The sequence below is a fragment of the Mytilus galloprovincialis genome, chromosome 1 (assembly GCF_965363235.1).
Source record: "Mytilus galloprovincialis chromosome 1, xbMytGall1.hap1.1, whole genome shotgun sequence".
Lineage (NCBI taxonomy): Eukaryota > Metazoa > Mollusca > Bivalvia > Mytilida > Mytilidae > Mytilus > Mytilus galloprovincialis.
Window position 1 is genome coordinate 77,057,680 of NC_134838.1, and position 18,034 is coordinate 77,075,713.

General features: G+C 32.9%; 1 protein-coding gene across 1 annotated transcript in view; it reads right to left on the reverse strand.

Annotated features, from left to right (window-relative positions):
- The window catches only part of LOC143043682 (receptor-type tyrosine-protein phosphatase epsilon-like), a 28,352-nt gene that overhangs the window by 9,076 nt on the left and 1,242 nt on the right, over positions 1-18,034 (reverse strand). Inside the window, exons 2-15 of the mRNA XM_076216058.1 lie at positions 17,789-17,923; positions 17,037-17,180; positions 15,587-15,721; positions 15,010-15,153; positions 13,797-13,931; positions 13,289-13,432; positions 11,074-11,208; positions 8,876-8,984; positions 6,921-6,988; positions 6,248-6,489; positions 5,648-5,735; positions 4,436-4,503; positions 3,036-3,072; positions 2,028-2,125 (exon numbers count right to left, since the gene is read on the reverse strand). Of these exons, the coding sequence (XP_076072173.1) occupies positions 2,028-2,125; positions 3,036-3,072; positions 4,436-4,503; positions 5,648-5,735; positions 6,248-6,489; positions 6,921-6,988; positions 8,876-8,984; positions 11,074-11,208; positions 13,289-13,432; positions 13,797-13,931; positions 15,010-15,153; positions 15,587-15,721; positions 17,037-17,180; positions 17,789-17,923 (1,682 nt within the window). The remainder of the gene's footprint in view (positions 1-2,027; positions 2,126-3,035; positions 3,073-4,435; positions 4,504-5,647; positions 5,736-6,247; positions 6,490-6,920; positions 6,989-8,875; positions 8,985-11,073; positions 11,209-13,288; positions 13,433-13,796; positions 13,932-15,009; positions 15,154-15,586; positions 15,722-17,036; positions 17,181-17,788; positions 17,924-18,034) is intronic.

The following is an 18,034-nucleotide window of genomic DNA, read 5'->3' on the forward strand; positions in this document are numbered from 1 at the left end:
GTTTTGAACTAGACGTCAGTAACTGCGAGTACTCTCAGATATATGAAGGACTCAAATCTATGGCGGGTTCCAAATCTATAGCAGATTCTTAATCTTGGGCAAATGTAACGTTACAAACGCCAAACAACTCAAATATATGGCAGATTTTTGTTTTCTTAAATTCTATGGCAGATCTGGGATAAAGAGTAACATAAAACGTCACTATTGAATAACGCCATATTACATCTTCGCCGCCGCTAACGATGTCGGAGTTCATAGATTTAAACACCATTCAATATGAAAGTATTTTACTGACAAATATTTGCGGGTGGTTTAAAGGAAGATGTGACCTACTATTCTGGAGAGGGACAAACTGTTCTGTACTGGTCGATGTCCGCGATGAATAAGGGCATCGCTATTTTCAGTATTTTCAGTCAACAAATACCAAAGCGGCATTCTTGTTTGTTAAAGGACTTATAATAAAATTGAGAATGGAAATGGGGAATGTGTCAAAGAGACAACAACCCGACCATAGAAAAAAACATCAAGTTCACCAACAGGTCTTCAATGTAGCGATAAATTCCCGCACCCGGAGGCGTCCTTCAGCTGGCCCCTAAACAAATATATACTAGTTCAGTGATAATGAACGCCATACTAATTTCCAAATTGTACACAAGAAACTAAAATTAAAATAATACAAGACTAACAAAGGCCAGAGGCTCCTGACTTGGGACAGGCGCAAAAATGCGGCGGGGTTAAACATGTTTGTGAGATCTCAACCCTCCCCCTATACCTCTAGCCAATGTAGAAAAGTAAACGCATAAGTTGGTTTAATACATAGTCGTATTTGGCACAACTTTTTGGAATTTTGGATCTTCAATGCTCTTCAACTTTGTACTTGTTTGGCTTTATAAATATTTTGATATGAGCGTCACTAAAAAGTCTTATGTAGTCAAAACGCGCGTCTGGCGTACTAAATTATAATCCTGGTACCTTTGATAACTAATTAAAAAAGTACCATGCTCAGATTTTTTTTTGATTTTTTACAGACCACATCATTTTCATCTTGAAGTCTTTATTAAGGTATATGAATTTATCACTTTTGATTTTTTTTTGGTTGACCATTAATATATGGAATGTTTATTTCATTAATGATTATAGACATGCTCCCGTTATCGTAAATTTCCACTTGCCTAAGACAAGTCATTGTTCGAAAATGTACTGCATTGTTTTCCATTTGCACAATTTGCCATAGATTTGAAAAACGACATAAATTCGCCATTATGATAGATTAGGAAATTACAAAACTTGCCATAGATTAGATTGTAAAAAATCGTCCATAGATTTGGAATGGCATGACGTCACATTTACCATAGATTAAGAATCTGCCATATATTTTGAATCCACCATACATTTGAGTCCTACATATACACTGTGTGTCATTTTGTTGTCTAGACGTACAAGTCTAAGTTCACGTCCACTTTGTTTTCTTAGATGTATTTCTATTTATATCCCTCTGATTAGTTAAACCTTTTTCAAATGATTTTTATAGTTTTTCTTATAATGTATTGTAACACCATTGTCCGAGATTTAAGGGAGAGTTGGCGCCTCCAAACTAGTGTAACCCAGCCACAATTTGTATGTGACTGTCCAAAGTCAGTAACCTGTAATACATTGGTTTTTGTTTGTCGCTGTTTTTCGTTCATTATTGATGTACGTAAATTAGTCCGTTTGTTTTTTGCGTTTGAATTGTTTTACATTTGTCTTTTAGGTGCATTTTAAAGCTAACTATGCGGTATGGGCTTGGCTCATTACTTAAAGCAGTACAGGGACCTATATGTGTTAATTTTGGTATCACAAGGTCTCTTGTGGTGAGTTGTCTCATGATCAATCATACCACAGTTTCTTTTGCTATTGTTTATGTTTTAGTTTTGAGTATCCAGTGAGCAATGTCTTCACAAATGAAGTTTAATATCTCTGCACATATTGATAGACTAAATGATAAAACAAATGTAACATGAAGAAAAAATGTTAAGATAGTGTGTTACCTTACGATTTTCTTTAAGTTGTGTGACCATCACTACTTTCCCAACATTTTCCTGCCAGATCATATGCCAAAAATCTCGTAATGTTTCGTTTTTCGGACCTTCATGTTAGAAAAATCATAATATTCAGATGTGTAGGTCAGTTTATTGAATCAATTAGGCTTAAAATTATTTTCTACTAAATAAATTCATTAGTTGTAATCTATCTTTTTGTTTAATTATATTTCGCTCGCGATAGTCAGGATTAGTAACTTATATAGTCTACAGGGCCAAATGAAAAAAACATCTTTTCAAATATTGTTCAAGTAGTCCAGAGAAGACTGCCAAATATATAAGAAAAAAAAGAACAATTAAAAAACAAACAAAACGTCGAGGATACAAATTTGAGTAGTTCTTTAAACTTGAAAGCTCTTTCTAACATATATACCTTGACCGATAAAGGTTTACGTTTATAATTGTGACTTGGATGGAGAGTTGCCTCCTTGGCACTCATACCACATCTTCCATTATATATAACTATCACCCAGCTATAACAAATGAATTGGACTACTATTATTACTTTTATGTCCCTTTGGTCATTCAAATCTGCATGTGATCCTTATACATCCTTGGCTTTTAAATCATTTTGTACGAACGTTTTTAATAAAGGTAAATCTAATTTATAATGATCAATTTACATCTATGGAATGAACGCAGAATTTGCACTTCTTTTCTTGTACAAGTACAGATGATTTCTTGAATACATATAATTCACCTTTGCAAAATATCTTATAACCATAGACATCAATTTATGAATAGCTCATCAACGTTTTTGGTCTTTATACATCCTTGACTCTCAAACATTTGGTTTGATGAAGGTAAATCCAGTAAAGCGTTTAGGACGCAAGAAATTTATAAAGTTTTGTTGTCATTTCATTTTATATTTATTGAGTACACCTTTCAGACTAAATGACTTTCGATTATCGATTTCATACCAAAACAAACATCAAATATAGGAAATACTATACCAACCTTGTGCTGCTATGTATGCCATTTCTTTTTCATAGTTCTGAATTGTTAAGAAGATAGTTTGAATATACTTGGTAAGTGTCCCAATACAATGAAAATCATACCAAATTAATAACATGCAATAACCTTTATTTAGTCCCGAACAATACGATTGGTATTGCCAGAACAAAAGAAATATTTGGTCCAAAACCTAAAATCGCATCAAATGAACCTATCCTTAGTGTATGCTTTATTTCCTGACTGATATTGACTATTATCGACAATTTTGTACAATGAGCATTTGAACTAACTGCCTTATATTGTTAACCCTCTTGCTGCGGGAGGGACACATATGTTTATGTTTTAATTCATGCAAACTTCTTATCATTGCTGTTTCTCTTTCAATTAAAAGACTGAAGATTAAACAGTGTTATATTTTCAATAGGACCCAAATGTAACGGTCATTATGGCGTGACTTCATATATCGTATGATGACATTGTTGGGCATGTGACCTCGCAGACGTAGAGCTGTCGTTTTTTTTTCTGGAACACGGAATACAACCTTGAATAACTACCGGCAGTAAGAGGGATATGATCAATGATATGCCTTAATACTCAAAAATGATAAGCAATGACGTCAAGTATCAAGTCAATCTGCGTCAATATAATAATGAAATAAGCGCGAGTTCTATCATACAACCGAACATTTATTCTAACGATGTGTACGCGTGAACCGTTTTACTAAGTATTTCATTTTAGTACATAGTATCAACCCGTCCCCTTAAGTATAAATTGCCGATAGACAGTATAATTGCATGTCATTTATTTGAAACTGTCTTCATCAGCTAGATCAACTATGAGTCTTTATGTATTTGCAATGTGTTTTCTCTTGTTCCAAACTTTTTTTGCCCTGTTATCCCGGTCTACTTTTAAAGTTCCCAGAATCTACTTGAATTATTTGAAAATATGTTGATGTTAGTTTTTTGCATGCCCAATTCGGACGATAGACAATCATCATTGTTTTCTGTCCTGTTTTACAGTTTTTTTTGTCTCCAAGTTTTTTTGTCCTGCTTATTTCATTATCATTTTATTTTTACTAATAGAACATATTTTAAACGTGACAATGAATAAACTTTGATTGTATAAACATGTCAAAACTATTCACAGGTAGTCGTTTACGTTTAGGGTAACAGAAATATAATATTATATTCGTTTTATTACTGGTTTAGTGATATATTCGACATATAAATAATTGAAAATACCGATTTTTTTTTATCCGTTTCCTAACAAGAGTTGAATATGCATTTCAAATGGTAGAAATATTGTCATTGAGACTTACACCTTTGAATATCTCTAAATTCAATTTGACAACATACACAGATGATAATATTATAATATAACAGAATGTACATTGTTAAACTTACATCAATATAACTAGCATTTATATAATCATGCGTCGTGTCCCCCTTCAAAACAACTCTTGAATGATCATCTATAACAAATATATATTGATGATTATGATGTCAGTATAAAAAATTGATACCAATATGTCATTGGTATAATTAAATACGTCGTTAGAATACAAATCAAACGTTAAGCATGTATACTTTTACTATATCTTGTCGATTCCATTATGTATATTTGTAATCACAGTTTGCAAGAAGATATTTTCGTCATAAAGAAGATACAACTTGGGATAGGTTTGGTTGTTCTCCTCACATGACAAAAAATGCATGATTGTATGTAACTCCGTCCATGTTTAAATTTTAATAAAAAATTCTTCGAGAAAATGTGAATAGCATTATGTTCTTCAAAAAATAAGTTCTCACCATTAACTAAGTTAACTGTATCATAACTGCTATATAACATGTATAATGCATAGCATACAGACGGTTTATTAAGAATTCTAATTTGACGTGCTTCTTTCGCTTTGTGAATAAACCCATGCTCTTAATCCAATAAAATTTGTTTGTACATGCGTATATGGACTACTGCAGAATAAGGAATTTTATGAAATTAACATGCATTTAATATATTTCATTAATTTAAAACACTTTCAAACTCTAAAATAATGCTCAAATTGATACTAATTCATTTATTATGACTGTAATGTGTTTCAGTTCGAAATTGAAATGTATGACCTAGATACGACAACCGTTCATGCTGGCTGTTCAAAAGTCCTCCCTCTTAAAAAATCACATTCTCGTTGTTTGCTTGTTTACAAATAAAAAGGGAGGTTCATGGAGGAGCCTACACAAACACTCTACTCTTATACAAATCCTTCCTCTAAAAAAGCACATTGTCAGTTGTTTGTTTGTTTACAAAAAAAAGAGGTTTATGGAAGAGCCTGCACAAATACTCTACACTTATACACATTGGACATAAACATTACCTTAATTGTCCTAATCAGAATCGAAATAATTTATGCAAGCTACACTTTATTATATTTTTAACATGGGTAGGCATTATATTCGTGTTATTTTAGCCCTCACTATCGCTCGGGCAAAATAAATCACGAATATAATAACTACCCATGTTAAAAATACAATAAACTATAGCTCTCATCAATTATTTCTTTTTATAAATTAAACAACAACATTATTAAGTAAAACTTAGAATATTCCCTTATTACATACATGGCCATAGCGACAGAAAACGGTTTTTGACTTTATTTTCTTCTTTTGAACCTTCAACATGTGGATAAAGTAGTCCTTTTTGTATAATCTAAAAATAAAGCATAAAGATGTGTTATATCAATCAAACTACAGCATTTAACACTTATCAGTCAGCACTTCTCTGTTGACTTTAACTATCAATGATATGATCATATTTTTAATAGAACTGTTTGTAAAATTTGGATTTACTTCGAAATACTTTCTTTCCAATGTTTAGATTACCTGTGTGTTATATAAAAAGACATTTCAGAATAATGGATCCTAAATGCTTTTTCATATTTTATAAGTCCTATTTTACCGGTTTGATTCGAGAGTCAAGAGATTTTTTATGATGAGGTTTTAATTATGAGTCAGATGGTTCAGCATTGTTGAATTTCAGCGTTATTCAACAATAACCCAGTAATTGATTTACATGACGTGTATGTTAAAAAATTCTAGCTTTCATATTTTTAAATAGCTGATAAATTATAAAACAAATATCTAATAAAACGAAAAGCATGATCTTTTGAATTAACCGAAAATAAAATAACCATTAAATCAAATGTGATAAATTGTGCATACCTCATACTCTTTTTTGAAATCCTCGCCCTTTTGTTTTTCATATATAGCAGCCTTCAGATCTCCAATCATTATCTTGTATTTCAAAACGCTTATGACATTACCGTACACGTTCACATCATCGATTTTTACTATTTGTGACTCAGTTTCTTCGCTCTCTGTCATGGAAGAAGTATCCTCTTTTGTCTTTCCTATACTATCTATATTAGCGTAGTTATGGTTATTACTGGTTTTCTTGCTTGTTTCTACATAAAATGTTCAATAATTTATTCACATTCATCTCGAATGTACATATACAAATTGTTTAATAAGTCTTCATTACAAAGTGGATATGATTAGGTCTCTTTTATAACCCATACACATTTCCAAAATCTTTTACATCTAGTTTTTAATGTCAAGAATAAACATGATTGTAACATGAACAATAAAAGCTGAAATTCGCTTTACAATATACTAGCTATAACAACAGTACTGAACCATAAACAGGATGGTGCACCGGTTTAAAGCCTGCACCATGTATGATGCATATTTCACAACAATGGGTGTGAAACAGAACAAAAGGTTTACATTGAACGCACTACAGTATTAAGGGTTCTGAAATGCAAATACGTTGTCTTTTTGGTGTTCAAGGTGAATATAATAAGATTTGAATGTGAATTGCTATGTGTTTGCTCACCAAAAGCAGTCTCATTCATTGATGATTTCCGGTCTAATTGTCTATCTTCTGTCAATATTGACCTGCGTCTGTTAATACAAAAAACCTATAAGTATTAGTGAAGTTGTAAATGTCACGGAATAATGGAAAACAAAATATGCCTGTCATAAATTCATAGAAACGAACAAATAAAAAAGATCATTAATAAAACTGTATCTGACAATGCACAAAAATCTCAATAAATGACTGCAGTTTTTTTCTAAAAAGATGTTTATATTTTACATACAATTAGTAAAAAAAACTCTTAATGTAATTAGTTATGTCAATAGCAGTATTATGCACAAATTAAATGAAACACTTCGAAAATTTTCCGCGTAACGTTTTGCACACACGTTAGTATTGTCGAGACACTTCATAGGATACATCATGCTTAAGGATGTACTTGGGTGAAATTAGTAAGATTAAGAATTTTTAATTGATACTGTCGGAAGAACATTAGTTAAGGAACAAAATAAGAATCTGCTTAAATTTTGGTAAATGACCTCGGGGCCTTTTATAGCTGACTATGCGGTATTGGCTTTGCTCATGGTTGAAGGCCGCACGGTGACCTATAGTTGTAAATGTCTGTGTCATTTTGGTCTTTTGTAGATAGTTGTCTCATTTGCAATCATACCACATCTTCTTTTTTTATATTGTATGAGCTATTGAGTCTTATATGAAAAGACAAATGGATGTTATGGGGCAAAATATTGTACTTTGTTTCGTATGGAAAATAGTTAAGAATTCTAAAATTCTGACACTAATTCCAAAATCTCATCCTTAAAATAGAAAGCTGAAGTAAAAAAAAGACGTTTAACAAACATTGATTCATTGATTGATTGTTAGTTGACCATCGTCCAATGGCAAATATTCTCTGAATTTTCAGGACGACAACAAATTAACAATAAATAAAATAGTTAGGTCTGGTGATCGAGGCAACTAGAAAACGATGGTATTAACAGTATTTATATCTTGCAACAGGACCCCTCAAAGAATTGTTACAAGATTTTTTAACGTGCAGAGAGCATCGGATTGTATCGTCTCCATTTTGTTCGGACGGGGCTGCGTACATGTACATCATACACTGCAAACATTACAGAGCTGGTAAAACAAAAAGTACATAAATAAGATAAGATATATTCCAACGGTTAATATGCTTCTTGGAATCGAATATATTAACGATGTAGACAATTCACTAGTCTGAAACTCAAATTTGCCCCGATTTGAAAGCATGTGATCTTGAAACATAGAGTATACGTTATAATGTTTTGATTAATGAATTTAAAAAATAACGATATATTAAGAATCGTCTTACATTTTTGCAAATATTTTACGTTACGGTACTTTTACTGTTAGAATGGAATATGGACAAAGAAAATAAACAAGTTTTAAATAATGACTTATTCCATTTAAATTGTCTTTGTCAAAACATATGAGTAATTAAACGATACTAGCATTCACTACATCCGATACATATGACCCTAATTAGATATTTCAATAGATGACCGAGAAAACACATGACGTCATACAAAACATAAACGAGCTGATATTTCCAAAGAAGGATAAAAGCATACCGAGAAGGAACCGGGATATAAAAAACTTGACTGAAAATATTACTTGCAAAAGATATCAAATAGACAATCAAAAGTCTGGACGAACAGACAACACATTGACAGCAATTTATATTATCAATACCATTATTTTCATGTTTTTATAGCAAAACTGAACTGTTATCCTTTGGAACTAGCATTCTACTATCAGAGGTATCGACTAAGATAAACAATTTTACGTTACCGTAATTACTGTACTTTATTTGAAATCTTCTGCATTGCTTTCAAGATAATACATTGAACAATAACATTAATAAATGATTAATGGTGGTAATAAAAACTTTTCAACGGAGAAGTGTGATATCTTTCAAGAACAATACAACTAACCTGTAAATGATGAATATCACAACTATAAGCAGAATAAGTATGACTGCAGTAGCACCTCCTCCGATTGTGGCAGCGTAAGGAGGATCTTCCTTTTGTAATTCAGATATCGCTTCAAAAATAAAGTAAATCGTCAGTCAATGTTACATTATGAAGAAAGAAAGAAGCCAAAAAGGTAAAGCCATTTTTGCCGTGATTGAAAAGTGCACGTAATAAATTTACAGCGTCCAAAGTCTAAAATACTTCCATTTTCAGCTACAATTAGTTTTCACTGATACTAAAAGTATTGTGAACACATTTTTAATATACAGACATTGGTTACTGTTGCAGAATTTTAAAATTGATGACTACGAGCGAGTATAACCACCTTATTACATCCAAGAAGGGTCTCATTGATAGAATCCGTAAAACACAAGTTATAAATATCAGGCCCGTAGCCAGGAATTTCTAAGGATTTCCAAGGGGTGTTATTTGGACTCACGAACTCGAATTTAACAGTCACAATTCGAACAGAACATTGACTTTAACAGTGCTTATTTATTTTCAAAAAGAGGGGGGGGGGGTTCAGAGGACCCCCCCCCCTCAGTACCCCCTGGCTACATGTACGATTAAGTATAGTTATTACCAAAAAGCACCCAAAATTAGCCTCTAAGGTCAACTTTGCCCAATGGAGTTGAAACCTTAGCTTTCATTTATTTCGAAATTTATCAACGGACAATTTAAAAAGTTTTGTAATAAATCATCTCGGTACCGAAGAACTGACTACTTAGCTAATGATAGCATCTAGGAATGATGGTCCGCCAGCAGAGGTATCCCACATTGCTGTAAAAAACTAGAGGCTCAAAAGAGACTGTTTCGCTCACCTTGGTCTATCTGCATATTAAACAAAGGACACAGATGGATTCATGACAAAATTGTGTTTCGGTGATGGTGATGTGTTTGTAGATCTAACTTTTCTTTACATTCTTGCTGCTTACAATTATCTCTATCTATAATGATTTTGGCTCAGTAGTTTCAGAGGAAAATTTTTGTAAAAGAGTACAAAAAATTAGAAAAAGTTGTTAAAAATTGACTTATTTGTAGATCTTACTTTGCTAAACATTATAGCTGTTCATTGTTTATCCCTATCTATAATAACATTCAAAATAACAATAAATAACGTCAACATTTCCTTAAAATTGCCAAAATTGCCAATTTAGGGACAGCAACCAAACAACGGGTTATCCGATTCATCTGAAAATTTCAAGACAGGTAGATCTTGACCTGATTAACAATTTAACACATGTAAATTTGTTTGCTCTAAATGCTTTGGTTTCAGAGATATAAGCCAAAATCTACATTTTACCCCTTTCTTCTATTTAAAATCATGGCGGCCATCTTGGGTGGTTGGCCGGATCACTAGACACATTTTTTAAACAAGATACCCCAATGATGATTGTGGCCAAAGTTTGATTAAATTTAGCCTAGTTGTTTCAGAGGTGAAGATTTTGGTAAAATTTAACTACGACGGACGACGAACGCCAAGTGATAAGAAAAGCTCGCTTGGCTCTTCGGCCCAGGTGAGCTAATAAAAACAACAAGTTACAAATGTCATGCGTCCGACGCGCTTTTCTAGATTAACCTTAATCATGATCAGGAACGCTCAAAATGCCAAAGGTTTATGAAAAGCTATATATAGCTTAAAAAATTTGGGAGCTGTGTAACAAAAAGGAACTTTGAAAATAGATAAATCGATCTAAGGTCAACTTTGCTAGAGGATGTTGAAAACTTAGTTAATAATTATTTCGAAATTTATAAACGGTAATTTCGAAAGTTTTATTATTTGTTATAGATCATGATCATGTCAATACCGAAGTACTGACTACTAAGCTAATGACACCACCAGGGACTGACAGTCAACCAGCAAAGGTATCCCACAGTGCTGTAAAAACAACACACGTTATTTATGTTTTGTTTTTTATTGACTTGTTTAAACCTCTGCACTAGTTGCCAGTAGGTGTGACTCACTTAAATCTGCATGCGTCTTTATAAAACAAACAATAGAGCACCACATCATTTTTCAATGATTCAGAATGAATAAGCTTAATCATTGAACCTTTGAAAAGTAAGGTAAACCTTTAATACTCTGGTAAGGTAAGAATATAAATCGAATGTCAAAAAGCACTAAACGAGTCACAGCAAACATTAATTAAATGTCCTACCTTCTTCGCATGATTCGCCCTGCCACCCCTTTTGGCATCCACCAGATGGACATATTCCCGTAACCCCACTGCATGGCTCAGTTAAACAATAACACTTCCCAGTGCAGTTTTTACCATAAAACCAATCGTCACAGACTACAAAGTAGCAAATATAAAGTACCTTAATAAAACGACAGCTATCCTAGCTAAAACAAATCCATTTGTATGTTTTTTTTACCCTATTTTCAAACGTGCACATACCAGATGCTACTTTAGTCAACATCAACAGTAGTTGAAAGGGTAAAATTATACAGGTATATATTATACAGAAGAAATTATGATATAGGGGACAAAATGTTTACATGCATTTAACTGACACAGTGGTATAATATTCCATTAATTTCACATAGTTCTTCATGTTGGCAATGGAATTCGGTTCTGAAGAATGTAATGTCAACAATAGATATATATATCAAGTTAGCAGTAATTTATACCATGCGGTTTGATTTATGTCTTTATTTAATTACCGGGCCTAAAATTTTCTTAGGAGAACATGCCGAGCTGTGATGATGTTGGAAAAGTTAGCAAACTTGACCATGTGGTTAACTTGCAGTAATTGCATACAAAGAGCTTTCGTGTAATGTATGATAAATAGGAAGAAAGAGTGCACATGATGATGGTTTTTAAAAATATATAGCGTTCACCCCTAGCTTTTGATCGGATATACTCCTTACGTCGAAACTACAATCCCCTTCCCTTTCATGAATGTGACCTACAGAATTAGACTATTTACCGGATTTGTCATCACATAGGCAACACGACGTGTGCCACATGTAGAGCAGGATCAGCTTACCCTTCAGGAGCACCTGAAATCACCCCTAGTTTTTTATGGGGTTCGTGTTGCTTATTCTTAAGTTTTCTATGTTGTGTCATGTGTACTATTGTTTGTCTATTTGTCTTTTTCATTTTTAGCCATGGCGTTGTCAGTTTAATTACGATTTATGAGTTTGACTGTCCCTCTGGTATCTTTCGTCCCTCTTTTAATGAATGGAAAATTAAGAATTGTAAAATTGAGAATGGAAATGAAGAATTTTTCAAAGAGACAACAACCCGACCATAGAACAGACTACAGTCGAAGGCCACTAATGGGTCTTCAATGCAGTGAAAAACTCCCGCACCCTGAGGAGTCCTTCAGCTGACCCCTAAACAAATATGCTACTATTAAAGTGATAATGGACGTCATACTAAACTCTGAATTATACACAAGAAACTTAACTTACAATCATACAAGACTAACAAAGGCCAGAGGCGCCTGACTTGGGACAGGCGCAAAAATGCGGCGGAGATAAACATGTTTTTTTATATCTCCCCCTCTGCCTATACCTCTAGCCAATGTAGAAAAAAACAAACGCACAACAATACGCATTGTAAAATTCAGTTTAAGAGAGGTCCGAGTGCGTTTTCAGAATAGGTAGCAAAAGAAACATAAACAAAACAAAAGACAATAATACATAAATTAACAAAGAACTACTAGCAGTTATAGTCATGCCAGCTCCAAATCTAGACCTCAATTAAATTGATTGAAAGATGTCTTCATCATATGAATATCAAGCACAATCACTCCCGTTAGGGGTTTAATATTATGCCATCATTAAATATATATGAGAAGAACATAACCCGTGTCATGCCAATTGGTTTTAGAATATATATGTTTAATTCCGATGCAAAGACCCTATAAGTGAATCAATATTAAAGCCAAAATATGCAATATGTAATGACCTGACAACAGTATCGTAGCTATATTCCTTCTTAAAAAGTCTGTTTAAAAGTATTCATATAAGATAGTCCTATTTGAATAGGGAATGGATACACAGCGTTTTTTTTTAATTCAGAAAATAACAATTAAAACCGTTGAACAAAAACAAAAATCTGAAAATTGATTCTGATTTTTCTCGACCCTTTCGAAAAAATTAAAAGAGTTACTGTATCAGAATGGAAAAGGAAAAAACAACAGGTGGATGTACTTTCATACAGGGAGACGTAAAAGAAAGATGTATATAAAAAAAACATATAAAGCTTACAATGTATCTTTCTAGACTCGCGAAGTGTCTACAACAAACACATCAGTGGCGCTAAAATCAAAACGTTGATAAGGTTAAATCAAATACATGTACGAAGTTGAATTGCATTAAAACAAAAAATTCTACAAAATGATCTATAATATACATGTACGTACGTTTGTTGCAATATTCATCAAACTGATAACCAGGTTCACAACCAGTGGTGTTAAAACATAATCCATCAGTGGCTTCACATCTATTTGATATACATCCATCACATGAACGATTACAGTTTCGTCCAAAATGACCCTCAATACATGCTGAAATGTTCGTTATATAAGACTAATATAGTATGTATTCAATCTGTTTTAAGTCAAAGTAGACTAACTTCTTTGTTTTCACATTATAAGTTTGAATACTCGTTTGAAATCATTCTTCGTTTTGTCGGAGTAAATATTTAAGAATAGCACACTCTTATGTCGCTTAGTTGAAATGCATGTCGTCTACAATATTATATAACGATAAACATCGGAGGAGATATTTGGAATTATCTATTCATACTCGATGTGTGGTACCTTATTGACTCGATTTATGACAGACAGTAAAGAACGACAAACAATGGTTTATACTTTGATATAGAATGAATATAATTCTTAAGCCGAAACATGAAAACTAATCGCATACCTTCCTCACATGATTCGCCTTGCCATCCTTTTTCACAACCACCTTCTGGACACTTTCCTGTAAACCAGTTGCATGGTCCAGTCAAACAATTACATTTTCTTGAACAGTTAGAACCAAAATACAAATCATCGCAGGCTATAAAATAGAAATTTTATTAACGTATATCAATGGTACAACAGATATTCAAAATACACATTGCAACATAGTATTGAGTTTATATATCTCATATCTCATATGGTTTATATGCTCTTGCAAGTTTACTTTATACGCATCTATTTAAGAGCGGTGTTTTTGTGTTCAATCTGATTATTAAGATGAACGAATATAAATCGACACTGCACAAGTTATACTTGTAACTACCTAGTAAGGCTAGTTGGGAATACGACAGATGATTTCCATTGGTGTAATATGTTTAAACATTTGAACACTTTAAATGTCTGATAATCTACTGTTGCCTCTTATTTGCTGATATGAAGATGATCAACACAACGGTTTTAAAATGTGGAGTAAAGCGGGATCTGCTAACAATATAGGGTGTTTTGTGATCGTTCTCGGTTTTTGGTGTGGTTCGTTGTGCTGTGCCTTTTTTTCTATGTTGTGTTTTTTTATTAAGTCTTTTTGACGTATCATGTAGTATAAAAAGTTATCTAATTCTATCTATATACACACATGTTTAAATGTAATCTGTCGATTTATTGATCCAATGTGTTCTGTTTTGATGATCGATAATTTTGTAACATGTTTCCAATCAATCTTCTATAAAAAAAAATCTAGCTACAGTGCCTCTCGTCTAGTAATCTTTCTATTTTGAATTATTTTGTATTTTAAGTTAATCATATGAGGAACTGTTGAAAGGCATCAACATATGTTCATCAGGAACAATGAATTATGTGGTGAAATCAGATATCTTAATTTAAACAACAATATATTTATCATATTTAGTACGATTTAGTTTCGGGTTATGAAATCGTATTAACATTGCATACCTTATTTGTGGAAATAGTTGCAATGCATGTTTATTATTCCGAAAAAGAAAACAACAGATGATTGTAAATAACACATAGACAAATGTCTTCAAATTTATTATCGTTTTCCTATGCTATTCGAGAAAGTGAAATGTCTAACAAACAAAGTTATTCGACATAAAAAGAGTCGATATACTGACATTAAGAAAAGTTGGACAGAAAAAAGTATATTCCAGTTTTGTACGTACTTTTGTTGCAGTAGTCCTCCAAGTAATAACCAGGTTCACAACCAGTGGTGTTAAAACATAATCCATCAGTGGCTTCACATCTATTTGATATACATCCATCACATGAACGATTACAGTTTCGTCCAAAATGACCCTCAATACATGCTGAAATGTTCGTTATATTAGACTAAAATAGTTTTTATTTCAAATTATCGGAAGTGAAAGTAGACCAACTCTCTGTTATTACCTTATGTTCAAAATCATTCTTTGTTCGTTCGAAGTAAATTTGAACAAATTATTCATACATATGACTATCAATGATTTAGATCATTTTATACCCGTTTTACTTAAATAATGGCATACACGTGTCTTGTTGAGTTGAAATGCCATGTCGGTTCAATGTTGAATTACGATAAAATCGGATGATATCTAGAATCAGCAGCTCAAAGTCAATATGTGATACATATGTCATTATTCGTGACAGCAATTTCGATTATAATTCGAATAGTATGTCAGGTCAACGACAAACAATGGTGAATGACTGCGATTTAAAATAAATATAATTGTTATGTCGAAAACATGAAAAACAATTTTCTACCTTTTTCACATGATTCTCCATGCCACCCCTTTTTACAGCCCCCATCTGGACACTTTTCTGTAAACCAGCTGCATGGCCCAGTCAAACAATGACATTTGTTTGAACAGTTTGTCCCAAAATACCAATCATCGCAGGCTATAAAATAGAAATTTTATTAAAGTATGATTCAACGTTTAATGATGCAAAATAACGACCGCGACATATTATTGCGTTCATATATCTCTAATGGTTCATTCTGCTCTTCATGTTAACTTTATTCTATTGTTGCCTTCGTCTTGCTGATATGAAGGAGATAGAATAGACCACTTTCGAGTTCATCCGTCACCGGAAAAAACTCGTCAATTATACGCGCCTTTATCACCGTCATTTTTGCGTTTAGGGGCGTCGTCACTTCCTTCCAATGTTGAGCGAGTGGTTGGAAAACTATAATTCTATATTGTACGAATTATTCGGCAAATTGAATTCTCAAAATTGACAATCAACACTGCTGTCATTAGGGAATTGTCAGTAAGTACCTACAGAGCAACCGTTATTTCTAGGTTATCCTGCACAAAGACGATCACTAAGACGCTTGATGAACGTAAATAGTGCAGGGATACAGGCGAGCCCCTCTATCTGGTAAGTGACGTCATAAAGGCGTGCATAATTGACGAGTTTTTGCCGGTGACGGATGAACTCGAAAGTGGTCTATTCTGGGAACAATCTGCACTTTGGAAATTTGATGGACACTTTCACGAGTTGTTTGACCGGTGTGGAAAATCTGTTTCACAGATGACGACGTATGTGTCCCAACCTTTGTAACCATATTCCCATTTCAATTCCCTCAAATTTGACCTTTCGATTACGACTTATAACCTGGTACGTTCTAAAATGAGCAACACAACGGTTTTCACATGTTAAGTGGGGCTTCAGTGATCAATCCCGATTTTTGAATGGGTTCGTGTCGCTCGATCTATTATTTTCAAAGTTGAGTTTTTCATTAAGTCTTTTTAAAAGTATCAGAAAGTATATAAAGTTATCATCTTATTTCATCTATATACACATATTTTAAAAGTAATATGTCAATTTATTGGTCCAATGTTTTTTTCTGTTATTATGAAGGATGATTTTTTAACATGTTTCCGAACAATCTTAGAAACTAGCCGCAGTGCGTCTCGTTTAGTAATCTTTCTATTTTGAATTATTTTAAATGAAAATTGGTTGAAATCGTATTTACATCCTAGTTTATGGAAATAACAGAAAAGCATGTTTATTACTCCAAAAAGAAAAAAATACAATGATTAAAAAAACCAACATAAACAAACGTCTGAGAATTTATCATCCTTTTCCTATGCAACTTGGGAAAATAAAATGTCTTACAAACAAAGCCATTCGACATTAAAAGAGTCGATAATAATTACAATAAAAAAAGTTGCAGAAAAGACAAAATATGATCCCATTATGTACGTACTGTTGTTGCAGTATTCCTCGAAGTAATAACCAGGTTCACAACCAGTGGTGTTAAAACATAATCCACCAGTGGTTTCACATCTATTTGATATACATCCATCACATGAACGATTACAGTTTCGTCCAAAATGACCCTCAATACATGCTGAAATGTTCGTTATATAAGATTTTAATATCATGAGTTTTGTTCTTTAAAAGACCACATGGCTTTCTATGTCATACGTCTGAAAACACAATCGAAATCTTTCTTTTTTCAATAAATAATATGAATAGATCGGAAATTTGAAAATTTGTGATATATATTCACATATGGCGTCCACTAGTTTACTTGTTACATGTAGGTTGTTATGTACAGAAAAAAATACATATCATCTACAATTTAAACTTCAAAGATCAGAAGAGATATTTGGTTTTTGAAATGAACTAGTAGTTCATGCAAAGTATATGGAATCTTATTCATAACAGTAAATTCGATCATAAATCCAAAAGTACCTTAGTTGAATATCAAGAATTGGTTTATTATACAATGTTGAATGCCTTACCCCTATATTGACACTTTAACCTATTATTTCCGTTTGTTTTGTTTACAAATCGTTGTTAATGCGATGGAATTTTAGGCGACTATCATATACTAGTGAGAGGTTTAGCTACCTAGAAAACAAGGTTTAACTTTTTTCCTGCGTACGAAAACACCTGCACCAACTTAGGAATATGACAGCTTATAAATAATCCAACAAAAATTTAGCTACCTACGTTGATTACACGATTCACCATGCCATCCTTCTTTACAACCTCCAAGTTGACATTTTCCGTCTACTTTGTTGCATGGTTCGGCTAAACAGTTACATTCCATTGAACAATTTTTACCAAAATACCAATTGTCACATTCTGATGGACGAAAAAAACAGTAGTCAAATATAAATGATAGATTTGTATAGCATATGATATTCTTGGTCCAGAAAAATGCCCTCGCCCTAGACTGTAAAACAGATAGTTGGA